Consider the following 18,933-nt stretch of genomic DNA (forward strand, 5'->3'; position numbering starts at 1 on the left):
ATTTTGGTATCTCTTTTGGTCCCACCACAGCCTTTAAGGACACCAGTTATTATTCCTGTTTTTCCAGTGTGAGACAACCGAGACGCCCAAGACAGAGAAAGAAAGCGGCTTGCTCGGCACGGAGGATGGAAGGGCCAGTTCTCTGCCCCGTAAAACTAACTGAGGTCCAGGGAGGGAAAGTGATTTGCCTGAGGTCACGCAGTAAGTCAGGGACAGACTCTGGTTCCCCAAGCAGTGCTCCTGCACCACCACGGCTGCCCCTCCGCATCGTCTAGAAAGAAGGGGATTCGCAACCTTCACCCTGGGGCGGCCCCGTCCGGGTGCCCACGAGGTCGCGGCACCGCAGCCACCAGGCACACGGCCCCCACCCCAGCACGGCGGCTCCCGGAGCCTCAGGGGTCATCAGCAGTGGGACCGCTGCGGGGGGGCGGGGGGGCGTGCAGGGGGTGCAGGGCTGGGAGAGGCGGGCGGGGGGTGGGGCCAGGGCCGTGACTCAGCCGGGCGGGCCGGGAAGGGCTGCCCAGCCGGTCGGACCGGCCGGGGTGCAAAGGAGCCGCCGGGGCCCTCCCGGGGCTGGGCCGCCCGGGGGGTGACGGGAAGGGAGGCCGGCCGGGCGCGGGCGGGACGGAGGCGCGGGCGGCGCGAGGGCTGCGGACGGGGATGCGAGCGGGGCCCCGCCGGCCGCCGCACCCGGAGCCCCGCTGAAGCGGCCGCGGGGAGCCCGCGCGGGAGCCGAGATGTGTCTGCGCCTGGGTGAGCCGCGGCGGGACGGCCCGGAGGCCCCCGCCGCCCCAGATCCCCCGCGGCGGAGCGCTGGCGCCCGAGCCCGAGCCCCGAGCCCCGGGGTCCGCGCCGCCTCCTCCCGCGCCGCTCTCCGCTCTCGGCCTCAGTTTCCCCGGCGGGGAGGTGGAGAGGGGATGGCGTAGCGCCGCCGCCCCTCGCCCCTACTTTCCTTTCTTACCGAGGAGAGGACCCCCCCCCCACCCCCGGCGGGAGGAGGAGAGTCGCTGGAGAGAGCGGGAGGGAGAGAGAGCCAGGGCCCGGGGGGTTCTGAGCCCGAGGCCTTGCAAAAGGCTCCCCCTTCACCCCGCTCCACGCCGCCCACCAGGCGGGGATGGAAGGGCCGCTCGCAAACAGCGGGACACAGTAGGACCCGTGCGTCCTCTCCCCTCACTCCCTGGGCACGGGGATGCTGCCCTTGGGCATCAGACAGACCTGAGGACTCCCCACTCTCAGCCAAGAGACCTTGGGAACCTCAGTTTCCTCATCTGTAAAATGGGGATGGCAGCCCCACCTCCTAGGACTACTGTGAGAAGGAAGTTCGCTCCTAAGAGTGAAGTGAGCCACATTGCTAAGTGCTCTAAGAATGGTCACTTAGAAACTAAGAGAGGCCAGGCCCCGAGACTCGGCCTGGGCACAGCGCTGCTCTGGCACAGCACCTCCTGTTTGACCAAGTCTTGGTCCTAGGACGTTGTTGTTGTTCATGAGCCCAACCCTGAGCCAGATGGTGTCTGGGCTGCCAGGTAGGTGGGTGGATGGGGTGGTGGGTCAGGTCCCTGGGAGGAAGCTTCCTGTTTGGCCTGCAATTAAGCTTCACAATGTCATTCCAGTTCCACAGTTCCTGTCCAGCTCATTATCTGCCCTCTGCTCCTAGACCTGGTCCAGCTGCAGAGGACCGTGCTGGTCTCAGAGACCACTGGACCAGCCCCTCCCCATTTTACATATGGCAAGGTCAGGCAGAAGGGCTGTGACAGTGACCCTATCCTCCCTGCTCCCTAGGAACTGCCTCTTGGCACAGGGCCCCCAAGAACATCCAACCTAGCGATTCCTTCCTTCCTTCCTTCCTTCCTTCCTTCCTTCCTTCCTTCCTTCCTTCCTTCCTTCCTTCTTTCCTTCCTCTCTCTCTCTCTCTTTTTTTTTCTCTCTCTCTCTCTCTTTTTTTAAGATTTATTCATTTATTCATGAGAGACGAGAGAGAGAGAGAGAGAGAGAGAGAGAGAGAGGCAGAGGGAGAAGCAGGCTCCCCTCAGGGACCCCAATGTGGGACTTGATTCTGGATCCCAGGATCATGCCCTGAGCCAAAGGCAGTCACCCAGGCATCCTTCTTTTTTTTTTTTTTTTTTTTAAGATTTTATTTATTTATTCATGAGAGAGAGCTTGAGGCAGAGACACAGGCAGAGGGAGAAGCAGGCTCCATGCAAGGAGCTCGACGTGGGACTCGATCCGGGGACTCCAGGATCACGCCCTGGCCCGAAGGCAGGCGCTAAACCGCTGAGCCACCCAGGGATTCCCCCATCCCTCTCTATCTTTTTCTTTATCTCTTTTAGCTACAGGGCTCCCATAAATGAAATATGATCCAACCCTTTCTGCCACAGATGGGGAAACTGAGGTCTAAGAAGGGACTCACAGGTCCCACTGGAAAGAGCTAAACAAAGAAAGGGGTTGCTTGGTTCAGGGGCCTGGCCAGTCTCCCAGAGCTGGCTGGAATGAGGGGGCTGAGAGGGCCAAAGGGCTAGCAAGGTGTGTATCCTCAGGGGCAGAGCCAGGATCCACAGGAGAACATTCCAGAGGGATATATGGAGCAGCCTGGGCTGTCCAAAGAGGAGAGTTCCTTGTTCCTGGGGTGTGCAGGTAGGGGCTGGGAAGCCACTTGGCCACTCAGAGGGAATTTGCATACAAGTCTCTGATGTTCTTTTGATCCCAGCCTCCCCCACTGGCCCTGGCCCTGTCCGGTGCCCCTGCACCAAGAGCTGGCTTTTCCCAACACCCCCAGGGTATGCCCCCCACCTTCCCATCTGTGTCCTCGTGGGACCCTCCTTCTCCACTGGGAGACAAGGGTTATTCTTCTCATTTTAAAGATGAGGAAATGGATACTCAGAGACTGAGTTTCTTGCCCCAAGTCAGTTCAGTAATTGTGAGTTGATTATCTACTGTGTGCCTGGCTCTATACACCAAACTGAATTCTGAGCAGGACCTGATCCTTGCTCCATGTACTAGGGGATCCTGGGGCCTGGACACTGTCAAACTCACCGTGGTACCTCAGGGCCTGGCACAGAGCAGACACTCCGTGAACATTTGTGTAATAAACTCCTGAATGAATAAGTCAGTGAATGGGGAGTTTAGTAGAAAGATCATGGATCTAGAGCTAGAGACTCAAGTTTCCAGCCTTAGAGTTCCAAAGACTCTCATGAAGGCATTATGAACCCCTTTTCTGAATGAGAAAACCGAGGCTCAAGACAAGTTACCAACTCCAAGTCATCCAGAAACAGAAACAGACTTAGAGCCCACTGTCCCTTACTCCTGCCAGGGCCTCAGTTTTCTCCTCTGCCAGAGGATGAGCCCTACCCGTAGCCCTGACGTGGCTGTCCCCAACAGGTGGCCTGAATGTGGCTGACTTCCGGAAGGTGCTGATGAAGACAGGGCTGGTGCTGGTGGTGCTGGGCCACGTGAGCTTCATTGCAGCCGCTCTACTCCATGGCACCGTGCTGCGCTACGTGACTGCCCCGCACGATGCTGTGGCCCTGCAGTACTGCGTGGTCAACATCGTCTCTGTCACTTCTGCCATCGTGGTATGGCCAGGCTGGGAGGGTGACCGGCGAGAGCGAGTGGAGGGGGCTTGAAAGGTCTTTGATGAGTCCCTACCCCGAGCCTGGGGTGGGCACGTAGAGATCCCCACGCCCTCTGCTCTGCCCCTTACCAACTGTTCATGTCTCTCAACCTCTCTGTCTGCCTCAGCTGCCTTGTCTATAACATGGGGAAGGTAACAAGTGTCCACCTCAGAGGGTCCTGGTGAGTACTAATGAGATCATCCACATCAAGTGTTTGTCCCAGTATCTAGCACACGGGTAGTGCTGACTACTGCGAGCTAGGATTATTATTACAATAAGGAAGTAGTCAAGCAGTGCTGGACGAAAGGAAGGAGCATCAGCTCAGCTTGGGAGGGTCCAGTAGTGTTCACAGAGGTGGAGGCCCCTGAGCTGGGTATTGATGGATGAGTAGGAGTTCAAAGATAGGCTGTAATTACCACAACCCAGATAGGAGGCATGCTGGGGCCAGCAGGTAGGAGGGGAAGCTGGGATGACATTCCAGATACAGAGAATGGCAGAGGCAAAGGTGTGGAGGTGGGATTAGCTAAAATCTATTCTGGAGATGCTGAAAAAACCGACTTGTCAGGAACTCAGCACTGGCCTGGTCTATGGTAGGTGCTCGATTAATGGTGGCCATGGTTAGGACCGGATGTCAATACCTGTTTGAGGAATACATGAGTGAAGGAGCCTGGTATTCTCAAGGTCATAAAGCTCTTTCCCACCTGTTAGCAGAGGTGGTGACAGCTGTTGGACAACATCCATACCTCAAATTCTGGAGTTCCACCTCTGCTGCCTCCTGCCTGAGGGACTTATTTCTGTCTCTAAAGCCTATTCTGTCCTCTACAAAGTGAAGCTCAAACAGCCTGCTGGGCCCCAAGGCTGGGGTGAATGAAGATCTCAGGCCTCAGCTGGCAGGAGAGCCTCAGTCAATGGGACAGGGCTGGGCGGTGCAGATGTGTGTAGTGTCCCCCGGTGTTAGTGGGTTCCTTCCTCTCACCTGCCTTGCAAGGAAGTCAGGGAAAGCAGTGAGCTCCGGGTTTGGAGGTCCACTGGGGATGGGCTCCGGGCCACACCCCTTCAGCTTTGCCCTCATTTTCTCAGCTAATCCTCATTGCTTCCGGCAACATGGGCCACACCGAGGGCGAGCCCAATGTCCTGCTGATAGAAAGAAACCAAGCTGGATTTGAAACGACTTGTGTATGACACCAAACCTAGTGTCCTCTCTGTGAGCTCAGCCTTCAGAGTAGGACTTAGCCCCAAGAGGCTGAGGCACTTACTTGAGTCTGCTTGGTGAATTAAAGACATTGCTGGATCCCCATCAGACAACCTGCCTCCCATGCGCCCAGCCCATAGAATTCTACTCCTAAAGTTTTCTCTTTTTTCTTTTCTTTTTTTCTTTAAGTAGGCTCCATGCTAGGTGTGGAGTCTTGAACAGGGGTCTTGAACTCACATCCTTGAGATCCAGACCTGAGCTGAGCTGGAATTGAATGCTTAACCGACTGAGCCACCCAGGCACCCCTACTCCATAAAGTTTTCTGACTTGTTAAAATAACAATTTTGTTTTTAGTTCCTTGCCAGTTGAGCTACTTAGTTTCTTCCAAAATCTTTTCCACTCCAGGGAGGCTTGTCGGATATACCCTGTGACATGACCCTGCAGCCCTGTGCTACACAGGGGCCTGTTTGAGATATACAACTATGTGCAGTGGGAGTCATGGAAGGTTGCAGGCAGGGAATTACTGGGTATTAGAAACATGTCTTCAGGGCTGGACATGAGGAGTCAGTGCCTCTGTGCAGATGGAAGTAATGAGGCCAAAGCCAAGCCAGGTTGAGGGGCTGGGGGCTGGGAGGGCTAGAGTTAGCCTTAGTGGAGTCTTTGTCCAAGAGTGGCCCTGACCCCCTACCCACTCTCCTTCCCCCACAGGTCATCACATCAGGCATTGCAGCCATCGTGTTGTCACGCTACCTCCCCAGCATCCCCCTGGTATGCGGCTCCTCCTGGGAGGGGCTGTAGGGGTAGCACAGGGGCAGTGGCCACCCCCAAGGGCCTGGTCTGCCTGGAGGGAGCGAGGCCGACTTCATGACATCCATTGACCAGTACCCACCTCTCCTCCCCCATCTAGCGCTGGACAGTGTTTAGCTCGAGTGTGGCATGTGCCCTTCTGTCTCTGACCTGTGCTCTGGGCCTCTTGGCCTCGATCGCTGTGACGTTTGCCACCCAGGGCCATGCACTACTGGCTGCCTGCACTTTTGGAAGCCCCGAATTGCTAGTACTGGTGCCTGACTGTCCCTTCGACCCCACACGCATTTATGTGAGTGCTTAGGCCTTGGGATTGCAGGGAGTGCGGGGCTGGGGTAGGAGAGTGGGGGGTGCTCATCAGAGGCAGGAAGGGTTCTTGGAGACCCCCCCCATCCTGTGCCTTGTGCCCCCACAGAGCTCCAGCCTGTGCCTCTGGGGCATTTCGCTAGTTCTCTGCGTGGCAGAGAGTGTGTTTGCTGTACGCTGTGCCCAGCTCGCCCACCAGCTGCTGGAACTGAGGCCGTGGTGGGGAAAAAGCAGCCACCGCATGGTAAGGCCTGCTATCCCCTCTTTCAGCCCGACTCCCCATGTTTCTGGGAGCACTTGCTGGGGAGCTAGGCTGGTCTTCCCCTACTCCTCTGTATGGGGCGCTTGCCGTGAGAACTGGGGCAAAAGCTTTTCCCCCAGGACAAAAGGGAGAAGCTTGGAGGCTTAGAGAGGTCAGATCTCCCAGCTAAGTCACACAGCTGAAATGTGGCTCCCCCAAGGGCCAGGATGAGTCTTGAGGGAGAAGCAGGAGTATTTTATATGGGAGGGAGTAGTGATGCCTCTTTGCCCCAGAGATCCTCGCAGCCCTCCCCTCCTCCCATCCCCTAGGTGTCCTGGAGGAGCAGACTCAGACCCCAGCACCCTCTTGTGCCTCTGCAGATGCAGGAGAGCCCAGAGCCTGTGGAGGGCCGTGACCTGCTGAGCTGTACCAGTTCTGAGCCGCTGACTCTCTGAGAGCTGATGTCCGGTCCAGGCCCCATGACCACTATGGCCCTACAACCAAGTCTGCACTGTGACCAGGCCAGGATTCCTGGAGCAGACCCGAGAGGCTCACTGGTCACTCAGGGACCCCACTGGGGCTTTCCACCCCCTCCTTCAGCTACCCAGCCCACTGCGCTGAAATGAGACTTTATTCTGAAGTTATTAAAAAGAACAGAGATGCTCCACATGGATGCATGCAGCAGGGGCGGGGACTTGGCCAGGGGGCCTGTGCTTCTTTCCCACACAGGATGCTGTGGGTGGGGCTCTGGGTGTGTCTGCCCATCCGTGGGCCTGTGTGTGTGTGTGTGTGTGTGTGTGTGTGTGCATGTGTGTGTCTGAGAGAGGAAAACTACACAGAAGGATCAGTGGGTCTGTGTTCATCCAAGTGCTGAAAGGCAGGTAGGGGTTCATGGGACCCACAGCTGGGAGGCTGGACTGGGAGGTTCTCCTTTGCATCCTGGCCTCCAGGCCCGACAAAAGCAGCGGAACAGGAAGAGTTGAGGCCTTCCTGCAGGGAAGGACTGCTCAAGGAAGCTTTTTCCTCAAACACCTCTGGAATCCTTCTCTTCTTTCCAAATGAAGACAGCCTCCTCACCTGGGCATGATTCCCCCTCCACCCTAACGGAGAGCTACTAGAGCTGGGTGGGGGCTCGGGGAGGAGCTTGAGGCTGCGGGTAGGGGCGGGGTGGGGGGGGGCAGGAGAATGGTAAGAGAAGGCTGACCCAGCCAGAGCCTGCGTCTCAACCACGGCCTCAGGGAGCTACTGCCTCGACGGGAGGTGCTGACCGCTTGCTTGCTTGGGCATTGGGGCTACCGCGGGGTTCCCTTCTCCATAGACCCCGGAATGCAGGCCCTGGGGGAGCCCAGTCTGACCCCCAGGCTGGACAGACACAAGGGAGAGGAAGCTGAGAGCCGGGAGAGGGCCAGTGAAGGCAGGGAGGAGGGGGAACCTGGGTCCTCTCGCTCAGAACTGGGAGGCGCTGCTCGGGTCGCACTGCAGCAGACGCACGATGGACGGGTCGCTTTTGGCTCCGCGGATGAACTCCTCCAGGGACAGCTTGCCTGCGGGGCGAGGGGGGCAGTGAGCGGGAGGAGGCCGCGGGAGAGCGACGGGGTGTGGCGCCCGCCCCGCCCCGCCCCTGCCCCTCACCGTCGTTGTTCGTGTCCATTTGGCGGAAGATCTTCTCGGTCCTCTTTTCTGGGGTCGACTCGTCCTCCGGCATCTTCATTACGGACGAAACCATCTTGTAAATGGCCTGAGGGGCGGGAGGGGGAGGCAGGGAGTGAGAGGAGCCTGCCCGAGCCCCCCACCCCCCCATCCCAAGCCGCCCGCAGCGACGCGGAAGATCGCAGCTCCTGGGGGAGGCGGAGAGGTGGTCGCGGAGAAGCGGGAGGGCGGGGGGGGGGGGGATGTTCAGGAAGGCTTCCCAGAAGAGGGGGCTATTGGAGTGGGCCCTGACCAAGTTCCTTTGGCGCGCCAGGCGGGAAAGGCATTGCAGGCAGAGCAGCCTGCACGTACGGAGGCCCCGCGGCGGGAAGCTCGGAGTCGGCGCCGAGAATTTGGGGTGTCTGAGTGCAGGGGGCCAGGGGAGATGCTGGAGGCTATCAGGGCCCGGATAGCGAAGGGACTAGAACACCTGGCGCCGCAGGCTGCAGGGTAAGTACGGGCCAGGCGCTGCTCTTCTGGAACTTGGGGGCTCTGGGCGGCCAGCGCTCGGGGGCCTGCAGGGGGCGCTGGGCAGAGGAGGCGACGCTGGGCTGCGGGGCCTCTGTGGCCGGCAGGGGGCGCAGGGTCTCTCTGAGGGCTGAAGGCCCGAGGCAGCTGGGCTCAGAGGGGGCGGAGACGTTATGCAAATAAACTCAAAAGAGCATCTGCCGGGGGCGGGGCCAGTATGCGCTCCGTGGTGCCCAGAACTGCAGCTGCCACGTGCAGGAGCTCTGGAGGCAACGCGAGGGAGGGTAGGGTATTTGTGCTACATGTACACAGAGCACGTAAGGCTTGGCTTGTGGGATAGGCTGGGTCCCAGCGCCCCACAGCTCAAGGACTAAATCGATCACCCCAATCCTCCAGCTTTTTGCTACTGACACCTCCGCCCAGAAGCCTCCCTTCTTCCATCCCAAAAACTTCCCTTGCCTTAGATCCGGCCGCAGCCTGCGTACTGGTCTCTTCAGGCCTCTCTCCCTCAGGTCTGTCCCCTATACTGCCTCTGAAAGCTTTCCAAACACAGATCACCGCCCTGTCCACAGCCCAATGGGCCACCCCCTCGTTCCCATCACACACGCAGGCTTCCCTCCAGGCCCACCATGCACCCAGCTCCTTCTGGATGCTGCCCCACGCTCCTTCTGCTGCCTCCCACTCTTCCTTGGGACTCAACTTACATGGCACTTTTTTAGGGAGGCCTTCTCCGATCCCAGCTGGGTCAAGGCCCCCATGCTGGCCCAGAGTCTCCTGGGCTTTTCCTTTGGGGACACCTCTTTGTAAGTTATTTTGCCTTTGTAGGATTGCTCCTAGTCCCCAGCATACAGATAAAGATCATGGACACCTAGCTAGTGTCCATATCCTCAGAACTTAGCACAGTGTCTGGCATCTGGCAGGGACTCCACTGTTTAAAAGCCTTTGGCACCTCCCACTGTCCTCTCTACTGAGTCCAAACCATTCAGTCCTAGGAATTCAAGGGACTTGGTGCTCTGCTCCTTACTGACCTCTCCATTATCAGGCCTCCCCTGGTGGGTGACCCCACCACAACCAAACACTTCCATGCCTTTCAGGTTTCCCAGAATGGACAGCTTCCACTTGGAATAATACTACTAGCTACTACTTATCAGGCACCTGCTATGTGCCAGGTACTTTACATGCATTATTTCTCGAGTTTACAACAGCCTGAAAAGCAGGTATCATCCCAATTTTCCAGATAAGAAACAGAGGCTTGGAAGGGAATTGATGGCAGAGACTGAATTAGGATCTGTTCCCTCCTAGCTGCTGGATAGATGCTTGTGGGTGGTGATGACCAGCCGGGACTTCGAAGGAAGGTGCACCTGGGGTGGCTTCCTGGTTCCACTAATCACTTTACTGGACAAGTCCTTTACCTCTGTGAACCTCAGTTTCTCATGTCTCCCTCATGAAGACTATCTAGAGGATTGAATGAGACAGTGTGTATAGTTAGAATAGTAGCTGGCTAGAGTAGGTGGTCAGTAAACAGCAGCTCATATTATAATCATTACTCATCCATCACATCCTCAGGTCTTCCCTGCCTTTCAGTCCCCTAGACTCTCAGATGCCACATTTAGCTCATCAGTGTGGGCTGAACACTTGTTCCCTCCCACCAGAGTGGGAGTCCTAAGAGGCCAAGATGCAGCGTTTTTTTTCCCTTGCAATGTGCCCACACCTGACCGCAGGGTTGGATCTTTAGAAGGATGGGCGAGTGATTTAGAGAATGATTGCTCCCCTCATGACACCCCTCTCCTGGGCCTCCTAATTAATTGTCTGGAATTGCTGTGCACTCATTGTTTCACTTGAGCTGACTTGTAATTAATGTCACTGGGGTTTGCAGAGCTCTGACAGCACTGGCCATCTCAGGCCACCCGGATGCCGTAAAGGAAATCAGGGCCTGGGGAGCAGAGGTCCTAAGGATGTCTAAGGAATGAGGCTAGCTTGACTGATGTCGGGCTTGGTGCCTCCAATAGGGCTGATATGTATCAGTATATACCAGTGCAACCACCCTAACTGGTAAAACGTGAACATCCCTCATATTGGTTGGTATCCAGCTGCTGCCCAATCCCTGAGGGATCTGCTATCACCCCACCTGCCCCAACCCTTCCACTAGGACCCCCAGAACTTCCCACTATCCATCAACTAGAGAGTTAATGCCTGACCCATGGGAGTCACAGACAAACATTAAGGCTTTACCCTAATGATAGGTACAGAGAGGGCACCACATTCCAAAGCAGCCCATTCTACTCTAGCTCAAGAGCAGACCCCAATGCTTAGCAAGAGAGAAGCCAAAGCAAGAATCCAGTAGGGTCTGGATGAGGTGGAGGGGGAAGCAGCAAAGCTGGGGAACCAGAGAGAAAGGATTCAGAGAGGCAAAAGGAAACAGGACAAGAGCTTGTGCAGAGCTGTGCAGTGGGATTATTCAGGGCATATCCGAAGGATGCTGAAAAGGCCATTCTGGCTAGAGTAGAGAATGTGCAGAGGAGACAATACTAAGTGACGACTGCTAACATTAACCAAGTAACAAGTATATGCTGGATCCTCTGCTGGAGCCCCTATCCCACTCTCTTTACCAACAATAGCCTGGTGATGTTGGGGGCTAACACCCCTACTATATGGGTAAAGAAACACAGGCTTAGGCAAAAAGTGAACTTGGAACTGGATAAATAGAACCAGGGACACCTGGGTGGGTTGGCAGTTGAGCATCTGCCTTTGACTCAGGGCATGATCCCTGAGTCCCGGGATTGGGTCCCACATCAGGCTCCCTGCATGCAGCCTGCTTCTCTCTCTGCCTATGTCTCTGCCTCTCTGTGTCTCTCATGAATAAATAAATAAAATCTTAAAAAAAAAATGGAACCAGAGCCCTGATGGACTTCAATGACAGGCTGAAGGGATGGGCACTCTGGAAGGTTTCTGAGGTAGAGCTAACATGTGTTACACTTAAACTTGTACTAAGAAAGGGCATTCAGGCAGCCCAGGTGGCTCAGCAGTTTAGCGCCGCCTTCAGCCCAGGGCAGATCCTGGGGATCCGGGTTCGAGTCCCACATCGGGCTCCCTGCATGGAGCCTGCTTCTCCCTCTGCCTGTGTCTCTGCCTCTCTCTCTCTCTCTTTCTGTGTGTCTCTCATGAATGAATAAATAAACTCTTAAAAAAAAAGAATGGGCATTCATATCAGGTCCTTAAATCTCCCTGTGAGGTCAGTCTCATCATCTTCATTTGAGATGAGAAATGAGAAATCATGGAAATTGAAATGAGAAATCTAGGAGTTGAAGCCAACTCCAGAACTGGAAGCCAGACCCCTCTCTAGGGGCAGCTCTGAGTAGTGGCCAGCTTGAACTTAACGCCACTTACATGCTGTGTGACCTTGAGCGAGTCACTTCACCTCTCTGAGCCTCATGGAGTTATTGTAAGGATATATATAAACATCTTGGTTAGTACTAGGAAATGGAGATCAAAGAAACATAACTGGCCTGTACCCTGAAGAAATGTCAAGTTTTGAAAGACAAAGGCTGAGAATCTGCTACAGATTAAAGGCAGCTAAAGAGACATGACAACGAAATGCAACGTGTGATCCGGACCTGGGTAAAAAGGGCTATAAAGAACATTCTGAGACAGTTGGCAAAATTGGAATATGGTCTGTAAGTTAGATAATAGCATTGTTTCTACATTAAATGTCCTGAGTTTGATAATCATATTATGGGTTATATAAGAGTATGTCCCTGTTATTAGGAAATATATCCTGATATAGTCAGGGTTAGAGGGCCATGTTCGGAACAACAACAAAGCATTACACACACGCACACATATAATGATAAAGCAAATATGGCCAAAGTTAATTGGTGAATCTGGGTAAAGGGTATATGGGAGTTTTCTCAACTTTTCCTTAAATTGGAAATTATTTCCTAATGGTTTTTCAAATGGGTCACAAGAGTAGCACCTGCCACTACCTACCCACAAGGGCTGCTGAGAGGATAAAAAGGGATGACGGGTGCCAGCGGCTGGGCCCTGCTCCTGGCATTCTGAGGGGCCCAGGGGCCCACCTGCACAATCTCGAGCATCTCCTCGCGGCTGATGTAGCCGTTGCCATCCAGGTCATACATGCTGAAGGCCCACATGAGCTTCTGCTCCAGGCGGCCACGTGAGGTCACACTCAGCGCGATGATGAACTCCCGGAAGTCAATGGTGCCATCGCTGTTGGTGTCGAACGTACGGAAGACGTGCTCAGCAAATTTAGAGGCATCACCATAGGGGAAGAAGTTGGCGTAGATCTTCTTGAACTCGTCCACGTTGAGGATGCCCGTGGGACAGTCCTTGAGGAAGCCCTTGTACCACTCCTGAAGCTCCAGCTCCGAGAACTCCGTGTTCTCCCGCAGGTCCTGCAGCATCTCCGGCCGCAGCTTGCTGTTCTGCTTGCCCATGGCCACCAAGCCAAGTCCCACCTGGATCCCGAGGGGGTCAAGGGGCAGAGAGGAATGGTCAGACCCTCTTGGCCCCTTGACACCTCTCCAGGGAGGCCCCAGACACCAGCCACCTGGCCTCTCATTTGACCCAGGGAAAGAGAGGAGCTGGCCCAAAGTCAGCATCCTGCCTCTGTGACCAGCTCCACATCATCTCCCCAGAGCTTATACTTTCCCAGGGAACAGACCAGGAGACAGAGGAAGGGAAGGGGGCTCCCATTCACTGAGGGCCTGCTCAGTGCCAGCCACTGAGCCATCACAGGTGTGTACCATTTCACCCTCACAAAGTGAAGCCTGGAGATTAGCCCCACTTTACAGATGGGAAGACAGACTCAAGGAAGTAAGGAGATCTGGCCCAGGTCACATAGCCATGGAGTGATAGGGCTGACTCCCAGAGTTGCCCAGGGAGGTGCAATAGGCCTTCTGGTCCTCCCTCCTCCCTCCTGCTCCTTCTTTGCTTCACATATGTCTGCTCACTACAAAATACACCTGCAGCCCAGGCACTGACCTATTATCCTGTTCTCTCTTCCACACATGTGTGCCTGACAAAGGCCCAAGTAAGGTAGATGTTAACCTAGGCAACAGAACCAGACCACCTGGGTTTAAACCTCAGCTCTGCCTCTTACCAGCTAGGTGGCCTTAGACGAGTTTCTTATACTCTCTCTGCCCCATCTGTAAAGCGAGGGTAATAGTACCTACCTCATTATTATGGGGATTGAATTAGTTAATACATGTGAAGCACTTACAGTGATGCCTGCACATATATGTGCTATGTAAGTGTTAAATAAAAATGATTTACATGGACCCAGGTGCCACAAGACTTATGCACAACAATATACAAATGAATACACACACAAATTGTGGTACACAACTCACCAAATCCACACACTGGCTCCCATGCCACTCACACACCAGCGCACAGCCACCCATGGGTCACCATGCCTCCACACATGACAGCATTCCCTCTGCTCCACAACTCACATGTTCTGACACACGGCACCACTCACGAACAGCTCCCATACCCTATGCATCAAGACACCAGCCCACGACCCCACATGTCTCACACATGCCATCACAAGCCAACTCCCATGCCGACACCTCTCACATGGCCAGCTGCACGTGGAACCCTCAGGAACCCTTGCCATCTTTCTTTTCCCAGGGGTGCTTCTAGGTCCCAGGAGAGGGAGCCGCAACCCTTCTCAGACCTACTGGGGGGCCTCTCTTCCAGGGAGAGCCCCGGCCAGCCAACCCTCCCCCAACACTTACCTTTTCATGTAGGAGTTTAGGGTGTGGATGGCTGAGGGGAAGGCAAGGGAGAGGAGACAGCCAGGCAGTTCCAGGCAGGGATGTAGGGGAGCATGCAGGTGACTCCCTCCTCGCAGCCTGGCACTGGGAGTGAGACAGGATGAAGGGGTTCCTTGTGTGTGCATCTGCATGAAGCTCTGTGCACATGTGGATGAGCATCTGTGTGAGTGCTAGCGTTCATGTATGCACATATGCCCCTGGTTTCTGCATTGCCTTTGACTCCCGTGTGTTTCAGTCCATACATGTGCATGTGACTAGGTATGCACCCATCACAGTATGAGGGGGATGTGCCTGAATGGCCATTTGGGGGACTTGTGTGTGTCCTCAGCAGTGTGTCACATGCATGTTTTTGTAAGTTGATGACCCTCCTTTCTAAAGCAGCCTCTTCTGCCCCAGACTGAGGACCCAATGAACAAGTGTGTGTGTGGGGGGGGGGGGGGGGACTGAGGAAATGCGTTGGGCTGGGGCGGAGGAGTGTGTCCCTTAGTCCCCTCCTCAAGGTCCAAGGAACTGGGTCATCGGGGCGGGGGCTGAGAGATGCATTGAGCAGGAGAGATCCTCCAGTGCCCCCTCCTCCCTGCCACCCTCAGAGCTGCCCCTCCCAATCGGGAGACTTGGAAACGAGGGTGGTAGGAGAATCTGTTGTCTCCGCAAAGACTCCCTCGTCCCCCAGATGGGAAGGACCCACGGCTCGACCTGAGCAACTCACCCCCGGGGATCCTCTCCAAACCTCTCCCCAGTTCTCGCCCTGAGCCCACGCTTCAGAGCGCCGGGCGCGGGGCCCCTCCTGGAGGGGGCGCTCCGAGGCGACCAGAACGCGACTCCTCCCCGCTGGCCACTCGGCGGTCAGGACCCTGGAGAGCGCCGCGCTCCTTCCCCGGGGGAGCCCCCTTCCCCCCCGCGCCCTGGGCGGGAGGCTTCCCGGGAGGCGCGCGAGCGGCGGGGCTGGAGAGGTTCGACGGGGCCCCCTCCCTCTGGGCTGCCCCCTCCCTGCACCCCCCGGCCCCGGCCGGAGCGGCCCCCACTCACCCAGCGACGCGGAGACACCGACTGCGCAGGGAAGGCGGCGCTGCTGCGGCGCGCGGCGGCAGAGGCGGCCGGAGGGGCGGGCGGGGGGCGGGGGGAGGGACTGCCAGGGAGACGCCCCGCGGCGTTCGCCCGGAGCCCCTCCCCTGGGGGGGTCCCCGTTCCTCCCCTTCCCCTGCAGCCCCGGAGGGGGGAGGGGGCGGTGCGCTTGGCTCCGCCCCCGTCCCTGCCCGGGAGAGGGGAAGGGACGCCCTCACTTCCCTGGCCCCCTCGTGAGGGAGCGCCCGCCGGGGGAGGACAGAGGTTTCCATCTCCTCAGCATCTCGATCAGGTAGCCCGAATGGGGTCGGGGGGGTCACTGCCCAGAGACCTCTTTCCGAACCGGGGACAACCCCGGCAGCTCCGCCCGCCTTCCTGCCCCATCCCTACCTGTGCGCGGAGCTGCACGTCGCTCCGCGGGCGGAATCCGGAGCCTGGGCGGTTGGATAGGCACCTTCCCTGCCCCCGCGCCTCAACTCGGGAACTAATTGAGCAGGAGGCTCTTCCGCGAGGGGCAGCGCCCACTCCTCCGGTCCCGGAGGTCTTCGGGGGAAAGACACGCCCCCTACCCTACCTCGGCCTTAGAGAGCCCCGCCCCCATCTCCTGCCTACCGCCCGGGATCTCCTACCTGGGCTCCTCTCAGAATGAATCCCACCTCCCAACATTGATCTAAATTGCTCCTCCCATACCCTTCCTCCCCCGCCTCTGGTCCTAGGTGAGGACTGGGGAGCATCTTCAGTCTGGAGGGGTTCTGAAGTGCGTAGGGACCTCACCTGTAGACAGGACAGCCCTTCTCCCGAGTCCCTGACCCCCATCACAGCTCCTCCTGCCAGGATGGAGGCTGCATCCTCCTTCCCCCAGCTTCTGCAACAATCCCCACATCCTTGGCTTGAGTTTTTCCTTTATTTTTAGGAGGTGGTCCTTACTGTCCCCTCTTCACAAATGAGCAACCCCTCAGAGGGGTTAAATGATTTTTCCCCATGTCTCACAGCTGGTGAGTGGAAGGCTTGGGCTTGACTCCATATGGCCTCATCCATTCATGGCACAAATGTTCATCAGGCACTATTTCTGTGCCCAGCATTGTTCTAGGCAGTGGGGTTACAGAAGCGGGCAGTAAACAATGGACAGAATAGACAAGTCAATCCTATGATGTATTAGATAAGTGTTTGGGGAAAAGTTGGTGTTCAGAGGTTGGGGTGGTGGTGCTGCTTAGGACCATCCCAGAGACTTTAGATTTTATTCCAGGTGAGATGGAAAGCTCTTGGGGCTTTGAGCAGAGTGAGGGTCTGACTTTCAGGTCAAGCTTAACTCAGGGCATTCTGTCAAGAACAGACTTTGAGGAGTGGGGGCCAGGGTAGAAGCAGGGGACCATTTCAGGGTGAGAGAGATGGGTCTGGTTATTTTGAAGGTGAGCCCACAGCATTTGCGTTCTGACCGCATAGCTCCTGCCAGTTCAGTGGCAGCAGCTGGGAGACCCCCGCCTCTCCAGGGCTCAGACCAAAGCTCCACCTCCAGGTCCTAGACCAGGCAGTTTAGGTGTTAGAAGTCTAGCCTTAGTACTTCCTGCATGAGCATGGGGAGGTCTCAGCTGTAGGAGCTGGGGAGCCAGGCGGAGGGATGGGGGCCAATTGGGCCCTCTAGAACATCAGTTCATCTGTGTGTCTTGGCTCTGGTGTTGGGACCCCCAGTGGAGGCGTGAGAAATGCCAGACATGCGTGGGTGATTCCCAGCTGTCTCCTGTGTGAGGCCCTGGGGGCAGGGAGCCAGCTGCCACTCAGCTCCCACCCCAGGGCCCTGGAGCAACAAGCTCCCTACTTCCTTCCCACTAGGCTTGGAGAGTCTGCTCTGTTTGGGACTGGATGAGGGGACAGCCCTGCATTCACTGCCTGAGCTTCTCCCACTCTTCCTCCTTCTTCTCTCTCGGCCTGAAGCCAGAGAATCTTCCCAGGCTGGTCTGGATCTTCTTCTCCCTCCTCGTGAGGTCTCAGTTTACCCTCACTGGGTGCTGCTCAGCCACTCTCTCTGTCCTCTCACTTCCTTACCCAGCCTCACCTCCCCCAGGCTGACTTCTTGGCTTAACCCCTCAGGAACCTTCTATCTCCACCGTTTTTTCTTCCCTGCGAGAGAAACTCTGATGCCCTGCCCTCAGGACCCCTAGTCTGAATCCTGTCTTCCCAGGAGATGGGGCTTCTGAAGGCAGGACCATGTCTTCTCTACCTTGAGGCCTCACCTCCCTTTGACTTTCCCTGAGTCAGTAGGGTAGATCTGGGGGCCGAGTTTGGACCCATCAGCCACCTTTCCCCTCTTGGGGGTCCTAGGAAGAACTGGGAGCACCCCTCTGAGCCAAAACAGAAGGCTTGGGGCTCCCTCACACTGCACCCCAAGGCCCTTGGCCCAAAACCTAGCGCCCTGAGAGATAGCCCAGAAAAGGCCCAGAGGGGCAGCTGTCAAGAGGCCTACCTGAGCATAGTAGAGATGAGGCCCCAGTGGCCCTGGAACCCTGTAGATTTGGAAGGCTCTATGAAGGCCTGTGGTCAGGGTGAGGGTGGCGGGTGTCCTTACTGATGACGCTCATCCCCCTTCCACCCCACACTGAGGCATCTAGGAGGGAAGGAGAGGCACAGCTTAGCGTAGCTGTTGAGTGGGGTCATTGAGAGAACTGAGCAATGGGCAGGACCCAAGGGGGATGGAAGAAAGAGCAAGTCCCAGGGGAGGGATGTCCCCAGGATCTGAGGAATAGGGCTGGGGTATAGAAAGAGGCCGCTACCTTCCCCTAGCATTAAAGAGGGATGCCAGAGGGAGAAGCCAGTGGGGAATGAATGGAGAGGGATTGCGTATCTCTTGAGCACCTGCTGTATGCAGAGTACTTTGCATGTATCACCTCCTTTGATCTGAACTAATCCTGAGGGGTCAATAGTGTTACTGCCATTTCACAGATGTGGAGACTGAGGCTCAGAGAAGTAAGGTCACCTGCTAGAGGTAATACAAGTAACAATGTCAGAATTGTGAACCCAGTTCCATGTGACTCAGGAGCCCAGGCTTTCCCCTGGAGAGCTTCAAGTGAGGTAGGTGGAGGCAGCCCCTCCCCAGCCCCCTCAGAGACACAGCCCCCACCCTCTTCTCTCAGGTCCCAAATGGTTTGGAAAATCCTGATGGGAGCAGATGGTGGGGACAGATGGAAGGAAAAGCATCTCAGGGCTGAATTACACAAACAAACATTGATAAAGTGATTAAACCTCAAGCCACCCCTTTCCAAAGGGCCCTGCCCACCCCTGCCTGGAGCACCATGGACCCAGAGGTGGGGGCCTGGAGGGGCTCCGGATACCCCAGTCTTAGTCCAACTGATCCCAGCATCTGCCCACCCGCCCCTCTCACCAACGGGGACCACCCCCGGACCAGAGCCCAGGGCGGCAGAGCTGCCAAGAGCACAGCCCGGGAGGGGGAGGGGGTAGGTCTGGCTGTTCCCAAGGGAGCTGGGCCATGAAGAACAGAATGGGGGCGGTGGGGGTGTCAGGAATGTCCTGGGAGCTGGGACTGTAGACTTGAAATCAGGGTGGGGTGGGGCCCTTCCAGCAAGCTTCACTATACAGATGGTGCTCAGAGAGCTGCTGGGCCACGTCACACAACAGCCTCACCCTGAGCTCCAGCCCCTGGTCACCACAGTGGAGTGGGGGCAAGGCCCTTCACCTCTGGAAGGTTCTGTTGGTTCCTTCATCTATAAAATGGAAACAAGAATATTAACGCCTTCCTGAAGGGTCTTT

The 18,933-nt window shown here is 56.6% G+C and overlaps 2 protein-coding genes across 6 annotated transcripts; one reads left to right on the forward strand and one right to left on the reverse strand.

Moving 5' to 3' along the window:
• The first annotated feature begins 638 nt into the window (after window positions 1-638).
• On the forward strand, window positions 639-6,820 carry TMEM54 (transmembrane protein 54). Of its 3 annotated transcripts, none has more exons than XM_038531179.1 (6): window positions 639-753; window positions 3,376-3,569; window positions 5,509-5,568; window positions 5,708-5,896; window positions 6,020-6,154; window positions 6,532-6,820. In XM_038531179.1, exons 1-6 carry the CDS (start codon window positions 738-740, stop codon window positions 6,604-6,606), a joined length of 669 nt encoding a protein of 222 aa, XP_038387107.1. In that variant the 5' UTR covers window positions 639-737; the 3' UTR covers window positions 6,607-6,820. The 3 variants fall into 3 exon arrangements, with proteins under 3 accessions (XP_038387107.1, XP_038387108.1, XP_038387106.1); XM_038531178.1 differs by lacking the exon at window positions 639-753 and adding an exon at window positions 1,082-1,523; XM_038531180.1 differs by lacking the exons at window positions 639-753; window positions 6,020-6,154 and adding an exon at window positions 1,047-1,523.
• A 577-nt stretch (window positions 6,821-7,397) lies between these two features.
• HPCA (hippocalcin) lies at window positions 7,398-15,794 on the reverse strand. Of its 3 annotated transcripts, none has more exons than XM_038531183.1 (4): window positions 15,562-15,794; window positions 12,385-12,783; window positions 7,784-7,889; window positions 7,398-7,695 (listed from the first exon to the last, which is right to left on the reverse strand). In XM_038531183.1, exons 2-4 carry the CDS (start codon window positions 12,760-12,762, stop codon window positions 7,598-7,600), a joined length of 582 nt encoding a protein of 193 aa, XP_038387111.1. In that variant the 5' UTR covers window positions 12,763-12,783; window positions 15,562-15,794; the 3' UTR covers window positions 7,398-7,597. The 3 variants fall into 3 exon arrangements, with proteins under 3 accessions (XP_038387111.1, XP_038387109.1, XP_038387110.1); XM_038531181.1 differs by lacking the exon at window positions 15,562-15,794 and adding an exon at window positions 15,136-15,217; XM_038531182.1 differs by lacking the exon at window positions 15,562-15,794 and adding an exon at window positions 14,816-14,964.
• Between the last annotated feature and the right edge of the window lie 3,139 nt (window positions 15,795-18,933).

The sequence above is a fragment of the Canis lupus genome, chromosome 2 (assembly GCF_011100685.1).
Source record: "Canis lupus familiaris isolate Mischka breed German Shepherd chromosome 2, alternate assembly UU_Cfam_GSD_1.0, whole genome shotgun sequence".
NCBI classification, from domain to species: Eukaryota; Metazoa; Chordata; class Mammalia; order Carnivora; family Canidae; genus Canis; species Canis lupus.

Excerpts from the sequence above, each read along its gene's own strand:
- TMEM54 (XM_038531178.1), top strand. The coding sequence starts at position 1,484 with ATGAGCCCAACCCTGAGCCAGATGGTGTCTGGGCTGCCAG. Across the intron at positions 3,570-5,508 it reads CTGTCACTTCTGCCATCGTG|GTCATCACATCAGGCATTGC; the intron begins GTATGGCCAGGC and ends CTTCCCCCACAG. Across the intron at positions 6,155-6,531 it reads GAAAAAGCAGCCACCGCATG|ATGCAGGAGAGCCCAGAGCC; the intron begins GTAAGGCCTGCT and ends GTGCCTCTGCAG.
- HPCA (XM_038531183.1), bottom strand. The coding sequence starts at position 12,762 with ATGGGCAAGCAGAACAGCAAGCTGCGGCCGGAGATGCTGCAGGACCTG. Across the intron at positions 7,890-12,384 it reads AGATGCTCGAGATTGTGCAG|GCCATTTACAAGATGGTTTC; the intron begins GTGGGCCCCTGG and ends CCCGCCCCTCAG. Across the intron at positions 7,696-7,783 it reads AATGGACACGAACAACGACG|GCAAGCTGTCCCTGGAGGAG; the intron begins GTGAGGGGCAGG and ends CTCGCCCCGCAG.